This window comes from Macaca thibetana, chromosome 12 (genome assembly GCF_024542745.1).
Source record: "Macaca thibetana thibetana isolate TM-01 chromosome 12, ASM2454274v1, whole genome shotgun sequence".
Classification (NCBI taxonomy): Eukaryota; Metazoa; Chordata; class Mammalia; order Primates; family Cercopithecidae; genus Macaca; species Macaca thibetana.
The window spans coordinates 35542108-35551522 of record NC_065589.1 but is presented as its reverse complement, the minus strand read 5'-3'; the positions used below and the strand labels follow the sequence as shown (position 1 = coordinate 35551522).

General features: G+C 41.0%; 1 protein-coding gene across 2 annotated transcripts in view; it reads right to left on the bottom strand.

The window, feature by feature from the left end:
• Positions 1-2205: 2205 nt before the first annotated feature.
• The window catches only part of KLF7 (KLF transcription factor 7), a 92900-nt gene continuing 85690 nt past the window's right edge, over positions 2206-9415 (bottom strand). Inside the window, exon 5 of one of the 2 annotated variants that reach the window (XM_050752246.1) lies at positions 2206-9361. In XM_050752246.1, coding sequence (XP_050608203.1) covers positions 9310-9361 — 52 coding nt within the window. In that variant the 3' untranslated portion in view covers positions 2206-9309. The remainder of the gene's footprint in view (positions 9362-9415) is intronic. The other variant, XM_050752247.1, reaches the window with a different exon arrangement.

The following is a 9415-nucleotide window of genomic DNA, read 5'->3' as shown; positions in this document are numbered from 1 at the left end:
TATACATTGTGGAATGGCTCAGTCAAGCCATAATTAACATATGCATTACCTCATATACTTACCATTTTTTGTGATGAGAACATTTAAAATATATTCTCTTAGTGATTTTTGCACAAATACATTTCTAGTAATTATAGTTACCATGCTGTACAATAGGTCCTTGTCTTCCTCTTGTAAAAGTGAAATTTTACATCCTTTGACCAACATCTCCCCAACCCCTCCTCACTTCAAAGCCCCTGGTAACCATGATTCTACTCTCTGCTTCTATGAATTCAACTTTTTTAGATTCTGCATATAAGTGAGACAATGCAACATTTGTCTTTCTGTGCCCCCCGTTTTACCATTTGTGAGAGAAAATGGTCATGGTGATGAATAATATCTATTCAGTGTATGCAGTCTTATTGGACAACTCAAATGCAGTATGTATATAAAATGAAATATTTCTTAAACATAAGTAAATGTTTATAAAACAAACATAAATTTTGTTCTTCCATGCTCCTGTAACTTTCTTTGTCATCACCTCATCATTTTTAAATACAGTGTTGTTGTATGTATAGCCATATCATGATCAGGCAAAAAAGTTATTAGGTTAAGTTCAAGCCAGTCACTATTGATAGTTTTTAAAATCTCAGATAAAATGTTTAATGTTGGAGAAGGAATTAGGAATTGGCTCATGGATAAAACAGAAAACCATCACCTGCCAGTGACCTCAAAATCTTATTTGAGTTAAAAGTTTTAACCATCTCCTCTTCTAAACCTTTAAGTGGAAGATGAGCTAGAATAATAAATTATTATTATTATTATTATTTTTTTTTTTTTTTTTTTTTTTTTAGACGGAGTCTCGCTCTGTAGCCCAGGCTGGAGTGCAGTGGCGCGATCTCGGCTCACTGCAAGCTCCGCCTCCCGGGTTCACGCCATTCTCCTGCCTCAGCCTCCCGAGTAGCTGGGACTACAGGCGCCCACAACCGCGCCCGGCTAATTTTTTGTATTTTTAGTAGAGACGGGGTTTCACCGTGGTCTCGATCTCCTGACCTTGTGATCCGCCCGCCTCGGCCTCCCAAAGTGCTGGGATTACAGGCGTGAGCCACCGCGCCCGGCCTAGAATAATAAATTATTTATCAATTCCACTGAACTCTGCTTTTGATGTGACTTCTTTCCACTACCCCAGCATTCCCAACTCCATACACAACCTCAGATTATAGCTGGTACACACCTTCTTCCCCCTAGGACATCCAGGTTACACTTTCAGACTACCGCCTGTTGGATTCAAATTATAGTTGTTTTTGCACTTAAGAATTCTTGTTACCAAGCTTGCCTATTTGATCGTCTAGTTGACTAGGAGATAAATATTTCTAGAAGATGACACGCAAAGAACTTGCAACTTCTAAATAGGGAGAACACAGAAGAGAAAGTAGAATCACCCAATATAAAGTATAAAGTCATTTTGTGCCAGGGCAAGCAACCCCACAGTCTGTAGTCATCCCTGAATTTACATTATATTGTAAAAATGGATGCTCAAAAAGGTTGTAAAGTGGGCAATATATATATTTAGTCCAATCTTAAGCAAAAATTTCGTTTCTAAATATGTAAGCTTAAGTCTTTTAGCATATTCACTTATGTAAACCATCTCATTTCCTTATGGCAGATAGATTAGACTTACCACCCTCTCGTCTGAACATTTCAGTACAGTGCAATTTGTCCTTCACCTAAAATGTTCAATTTGACATCTTTTTGTAAGTCAGGGAAGTGGAATAATAAGCCTTCTTCTAGGTAATATTGCCAAGCTGTCTTATCCTTCTTCACTCAGAGAAATTTCCAGGTAAATGATTTTGGTTATCAGAATTAAATTACTCATCTAGTCCCAGAGCTACTGAAGACACAGGGAGTAGGAGGCAGGTCTTCAGACTCCAGGGGCTGTGCTCTCCCCACTACATCATGTGGTTTCTTGTCAGTGGGCTTTGGGCTGCCGTGTTGCCCCGCTCACTTGCCTGTTCGGGAGATGTGGCAGCTGATGCTTAACACTTCAAAACCATTTTCCCGGCCCCTGCAGCACCAACTGTTCTCACCTTGAGTTTTATGAGAGCAAGAACGTGATCACTCAGCATCCCTTCCAAACCCGCTGTCACACTCCTGACACCTGTTTCCTGTTCAGGGACATGAGAAATGTCTGTATGCATGCAGCAAGTTCAGTCACACTAGCCATGGTTTCTAAAGTAAACATTTATTGAAAAGTTTCGTCAGATTCATTTGATTAGGGATAGAGGTTATTCACCATTGTATCCACTTCTGTAAGTCCAAAGACTGCAAAGAAAGCTTGATTAGTGCCGTGTCCCATGTGACAAATGTGTTTTACTGTTGTTTCCTGTAAATGACACCACTTCTCTTGGGGAATCGCTGAGCTCGGGATGCTGAGGCGACACCACCAGCTGGCTTCTCTACCTTCCTCCTTACTGGTGATGCTCTTTCCTGGAAGTCAAGTGTGTGGCAGAGATTTTAGTAATTTTCTTTTCAGTTCTGAGAATTTTCCCTGGGGCTTTCATCTCCCTCTCTTCTCTGGGTCTGAAGCTGCTTGTATTTCCATCTACTTTTTTGTACTCTCCACAGCCAGAGGGATTTCCTGGCTTCCGGTTACCCATTTCCTCCCCACTCTAACCATCTCCTGCCATTTTACTGCCCCCTACCCCTCACCTAAATTATTCCCTCTGATCTTTCCCCTTCCTCCTTCCTTCACAAACTGCTTCAAAGATCCTTTCCCAATAGGTTCCTATTAAACACCATCACAGAACAAACTGCCTCCTTTGCTCACCAAATAAACTGCTTTCAATAAGCCTCTCCCAACCCCCTAAACAAATAACATCTTGTAATCTATCTCATTCTAAAATATTGCTTTTTATAACCTCCAACAACTGGCTCCCTTTTTCCTCTTGAAGAAATAAACTCAATGACCCTTCTTATTTGGGCATTGAGCTACCTCAGTGAAACTATAAAATACACACATATGTGCACACACACACACACACACACACACAACTTCCCAAACGAAGATAACCTAATGCAACCTTTTGCTTTCCCTTTCTCCAAGAAAGAAAACTTTCACGAAGTATGTAAGTACCCACTTGTGTCTTTCGAAGATTTTTTTCCCCAGTGAAACAAGCTAAGGAGAAATACAGTAAAGCATTCCAAGGCCAAACACATTCTACTGTTTATTACACATATTACATTCTTAAATAAAAATGCGTCACATAACATTTTTTGCATAGATATCTTACAATATACCAATTTAAAAAAGAATTATGAAACAGACCAGTAACAAAAATAAATTTTTTCTTCATTAATAATTTTGTAACATTAACATACCACCATCATATAATACAAATAATAGTTTTAAATCTTAAGACTTTTGTACAGCAAAAAAACTTGACAAAGTAATATATTTATATATATATATAAAAAGCTTAAAAAAAATAAAATGTCAAAAAAAGGCATAACCAAGGGCTATAAGACTGGGTACTTCTGTGATATATTATAAATACCAGAGAAGGCCTGAGAGAATGTGACGGGGGGAGGCGGGGAAGGAGAGGGGGCTGGGAGTAGGTCTCTCCAAACACACTTGTTAGACACATCTGGCAAAAAGAAAATGTATAGTGCAAAAATAAATTTATTCAAGCAACTGTTAAGAGGATAATAGAGATTTGAAAGAAAAGTTGCGGTGACTGGGAAGTTGTGTGGGAGTAGGAAGTGGGAGAAGGAGCTTGATGTGGGGGCGGGCGGGGGCTTGTGGAAAGGAAGGGGAGGCTTCAAAAACATTAGACATTTATTTTTGCCTCTGTGTTAGCAAGGAGATCTTGGCCATTAACAGGTGTATTTTTCCTCCCTGGAATGAAGCAGAAGTGAAAGATAAGGAAATTAAACTAAGTCTGGGTTTAGATAGGAAATGCATGCTGGGAAGAAAAAACAAAAAGGTTGAGAACCAGCCAATAAGCCCCAAAGCCTTCAGGACCTAGGTTTGCAGAAATCATTCTGCTTCCAGTCCAAAGGCCTAGGTTTAAAACATCCCCTCCGCCCACCCCCAACCCCTCCCCGCTATGTGGAACTCCCAGTGTGGTTTCGATATACTGGCAATTATAAGCATCCATCCCCCCCAAAAGATATTAGGCACTGGTGGCTACTCCTCCGAAACGTCAGTAGCCTGTTTTCCTTCCGTGAAGGTACGACAGGTACATATGCGCATGTCTAGGTACGAGCATATATACCACCCTCATTATGCTGACGTGGGGTCCATCTTATGGCAGTAGACAGAAGCTGGACTCACAGCAAGTTACGATTCCAAAGCTCACAGTTGAAAAAAAATTGTATAAACAGTCCCCAACAAAGAACGTATTAACCTTCCCTCATGACCACTGAGAGGGAGCCCTGTTTGAAAAGAATATCTTGTTTGGGATATTTGTGAAGTGATGGCCCAGGATTTCTCTCTCTGTTTTTGACACCTGTTTCCCGAGGACTTTAATGTTAAATGCAAAACACCTGAAGAATACAGTACTATATTGGAAGGATGCACATAAGAAAGTTAATTGCAGCTTTATTTTTCCCTTTTCTGGGATCTATTAGGAACCAACAGAGGAGATTTAAGAGTGTTAAAAGCAAGAAAAAACCCTGAAGCCTCAGGCAGTTCGTCATGGGAGGTCACGTTATTTACAAGAAGTTTATGCTTCCTTTCACACATTTCTGTTGTTCCATCTCAAGTATTCCCAAAGATCCTCATTGAGGAAAGTAGGCCATCAAAGAGACATTGATGTATACTCAGGATAGGCCCTCTAGTTTTCAAACTGAGATATCACCATGTTCACCGAAATTTAATCCAGACACCCAGAATTTGAGTCCTCCCCTCCTGCCCCTCAACTCTTGCGCTTGGCAGGCGGCCATTTCCCCAAAATGCAAAGGAAAGCTTCCAGGAATAAATTTCAATCAGGTTCTACTTACTGAATGTTCATTTTGGCAATGTTCTGGGTGCAAAATTGCAGCCAGAAATGCTGGCCCTCCTGATTTCAAAAAAATTACAATAAACTAAAAAATGAATCTGATTTTTGTAGTTAAATGTATTGCATCTTTATCTTACTTTGCCTACCTTCTTCCTGCTCCTAAAAGCAACTCATGCAAAAGAGAAGACAAAAGCACTTCCCACTTTTTATTTAACATTTTATGAAGTGACTTCCATAAAGGAAATCATTTCGAACCGTCAAAACTAGTCACTGGGTTTTGTTCTTGCAACTTGAGTTTCTTTTGGCTTTGCCATAAAATGCAGGAATGAAGGCAAGAGGCAATGTTCCCAATGCACTGGAAGAGCCATCCGAAAGCCCCATTTCTTTCCCCTTTGATGCAAATAGACATGGATAATCTGGAAAGTTTATCCCAAACAAAAGTCTTTATAAAATCTTCTCTGAAGCCAGAGAAGATTTTTTAAAACTAGGTTTCGGTTCTGCTAATCAGGCATGAGGTTGGCTGTCCTTTTACCCTGTTATCATCAGGCAATCAAAGATGTACAAAGGGCACAAGAGGTGCAGGTGGAGAGGAGATGGCGTCGAGAGAAGAGGATATTTGAAGGGCTTTGCAAGGGAAAGCACACAGAGAGGAGGAAATGGTCAGCATGAAGTTCATTTTGGGGTCTCCAATATTTTTACAAAAATGCAGCTTTGTCATGGAATCTGAACATCTCTTTTTCTGGACATAATACTCATTACCACCAGGCACTGAGCTGAGCCATTAACCATGGGTGGGGCAGGAGGCCAGTAGCTAGGAGCAGCATTCTAATTTCAGGTTTCCATGTCTATGACTTACAGCCATGTGGTAGGAGAAAGAAGTATAATTTGAAATTGAAAAAAAAAAATTGTCAGTGGCTTAGAAACTCTTTTTCTACATGTCCAACTCTGAACCCTGGATAAAAGCATGCTTGTTAGGACACCACCAGAAACACCAGAACCGGTTTTTCCTTTCAAACTTGGGATCCCCTGGAGTGTTAGGAGATAACAATTGAAATGAGAAAGGGTTTAATGTGTTTCAAATGTCCATTAATGCACTGTTTTAAATACCAGTCCTCTTGGGAGCAAAACGTCTTCAGGTTATTTCTTGGAAAACCTGGTCGCTTTAGAGGCTCTTAGCAACCATCTCTGCCACTGCAGAGGTGATGGGCATTTTATTACAAATTCATTTCCAAATGATCAGGACTGGTCATCATTCACGGGTGTCAACTGGGCTAAAGAAGAACAGTTTCAAAGCCATCCACGTAGCACCCACCGAATTCTTAGGCCAATTCTCACAGTCAACAAATGACTCTGAAGCAAGCAAGCACCACCATTGAGTGTCAATGCACCCTGCTCCAAGAAAGGTCAGGAGCAGATTACAAAGGACCTCACTGATACAAAAGAGAGAGAAATTACTGAACATTTCAGACACTGATGAGGACCAAAGGGCCTTTGTTCTGCCACATTCAAATGAGACCACAGATGACAATAGGGAGCAAACAAGCAATGATTACTCTTTTGCATTTTTTAAACTTTCTTTTTAATAGAGCCTTGCATTGGTCAGTTCGAAAATTAAATTAAGTATCATAAACCCTTAATAATAGCATTTCGAGAGGCAAGAGCAGCTCCAGCTTGGGAGAGAACATTTGCAAATCATGGTGGCCATGGCTTAATGCCATCACTGGCGTGTGCGTGCAATCATGCTGGAGGCTGCTACATAAAGGAAAAGAAAGGAACCAACAGAATTCAGGGTGTCTAAAAGTTTCATCTAGTGCACTGACTGGAGGCGCTACAGTTTAATACAGCTGAGGTTCAAGGTCCCTCACACATCCTTCATCCAGGAAGGATGTACCACACATTCAAATATAATCCCATGGTATGCCCTGATGGACTGGCCACAAAATGCACTCAAATGCAGTAGAGAACTACGAGATTGTCAGCAAGCAGTGCTCCAGAAATTGTTTTTAAGTCATGTCTAGTTTAAAATCTTTGGAATAAAACTGATTTTTTTTAATACCCTCCAACTAACATACATTTAATTGCCTCCGGCAAATGGATTTTGTGTGTGTGTGTGTGTGTGTGTTAACGGGTGTTTTTTCTTTTATTTTTTTTTTGTTTTGTATTATTTTGTTTGTTTTTTGTTTTTTTTTTTTTGTTTTTTTTTGTTTTTTTTTTTTTGGTTTTTGGTCTAAATAGAAAAAATGAAAAGGAGAAAGTAAATTCTTAGGGCCAGACCTCGAAATGCCCCAAGTGTCCAATTGGCAGCTACAGCATTTGTGAGGAGGTTCCTTTGCCCTCAGACGAGTAGTTTCAACATTTCAGTGAAAACAAAGGTTGCAGAAAGCTGAAAACCCAGATGTTGAAGGTTGCTGTCATATATGTGTTTGTGTTTCTTATATTATTATTTCCTTTTGACTTCAGTTTTGCATCCCAAATATGTATGGGGTGGCATTTTAACAGTCAATGAGTCAAACAGTCAAAGGAGGACAGGAGGGGAGCCAGCTGGTAGGAGGGAGCAGCAACCGTGTGTGGACCAAGCGCCATTTTGTTTTATAGACGTGTCTTGAAGGGATGGTCCCAGAATATACAAAATATACAATCTGTCCTAATAACCACCCCACTTGCTTGCATAGGCCATTTGATGGTCCTAAAGGCAGTCTTTGGAGTTGAGGCCAGTGCCAGCTAGCTAGGAATGCGGGTAGAGACCAGTATTGGATGTGTGTGTGTGTGGTATGACTGTAGACTCCTTTGGAGTCAGCTTGCAGTAAATGTGAGGCCTCTGTTAATCCTGGGGGTTGTCGGTCACAAGTCATGGTGGGCCTAGCCAAAAAGAAAGAAAGAAAGAAAGAAACGTGTCTCTCCTTTTAGACAGCCCATGAGAGAAACACCTCAACCTTTTCCTTAAATGTCAACCCTTCACTCCCACAATGGCATTTTGAATTGTGTATTGTAACAAGTCGGGGAATAGGAGCTCAGTGGGCATGAGAGAGAAGATAGGATGATCTTTTGTGAAGCCACTAGACTTGGGAGGCATCCTCAGCTTTCCCCACTCCTGGAAAGAGTGATATTTTTGGCTTTTTGTCAAGTCATAAACCAGAGTTAAATTAAATACGCAGCTGCCCTCTGAGACTAGCGACATCTATGCTGTAACTGGTTATAGGGTAGCAATGACACACAGCACAACGGTTGATCACTATGAGCTGAGGTCATCATGCCTCAAGGAGGATGAGAGAACTGTGATGTCCCATCTGATTGGCTGCTTCGAGAGCTGGACATCCAGGTGCCGAGAGAGTCCTGGAGAGGTTTAGTCCATGGAGAAAAGATAAAACATTTAAGCTTCCAAATAAGCTTTTCAAGTTTTCGTTAGCAAAAACGGAGAGATTAAAAAGAAAAAATCTAGCACTGGCAATAAGGTGAGGCTCAAGGGATATACTGTGATTTATCATCAAGGACTTTATTCTCTTGGCCACTTTGCAGTCATGCTAGAAGTTTCCAGAATCCCTAGTGCATATGGTGTGCAAGAGTCAAAAAGTAAGAAAAGAAAACTCCTCCCTTGAGAGTGAAGTCTACAGAAATGCAGGCCAGAAAGGTGTAAGGTGTTATTCCAGAGTCTGCCGCCGCTAAGGCCGTTGGGATCGACGCGAAAGATCTCAATAGTACTAAGAAGAACCAAAACCAGTCAACAGTTCTGTGAGGAAGTCTGACGCACGGAATAGTAGGACTTTTCACACACAAAGGACAAATAAACCAAGAGTTAATTTTGGCTACCAAACTGCAATTTGGTTTTCTAGGTCATTTTCCCCCAACTATTTAAAAAGAAACATTAGTGCTACACATATGCGACTTTAAGATGCTGGATTCTCCTATCAAGTTGCACTGAGAAGCAAGTTAAATAAGCCCCTCGGACTGCCGTCCACCTGCAGAGACGTCACATCCATTTTCTTTGATTTCCATTGGCAACAGCGGGAAATAATTCCAATAGTGCTGAAGTAAGCAGCCAGTCTGCCTTGCTGAGTTCACCTGGTTTCCTTCTTCATCTTCTTCCATCTGGCTAGGGCAAGGCATAAAGAATAGACGTATACATTTTAAATATAGTTGAGTGCATGACAGTGTGTATGTGTGTGGGTCTGTGAGTGTGTGCGTATGTGTGTGTGTGTACAGAGGTTTATAAGTGAGAACTTTCTTCTGCGAGGCAATGGGTCCCCGCCTGAAGTCCAGCCCCCTGCCTCATGGCGTGCCCGTTTCCTTTAGACACTAGCGGATGCCACGGCAACTCTGGCCTTTCGGTTTTTTAGATATGTCTCTTCATGTGGAGGGCAAGATGGTCAGACCTGGAAAAACACCTAGGAGATATAAACGACAAGGATATTAGAGAGCTCCCAGCAAACAGCGTGACT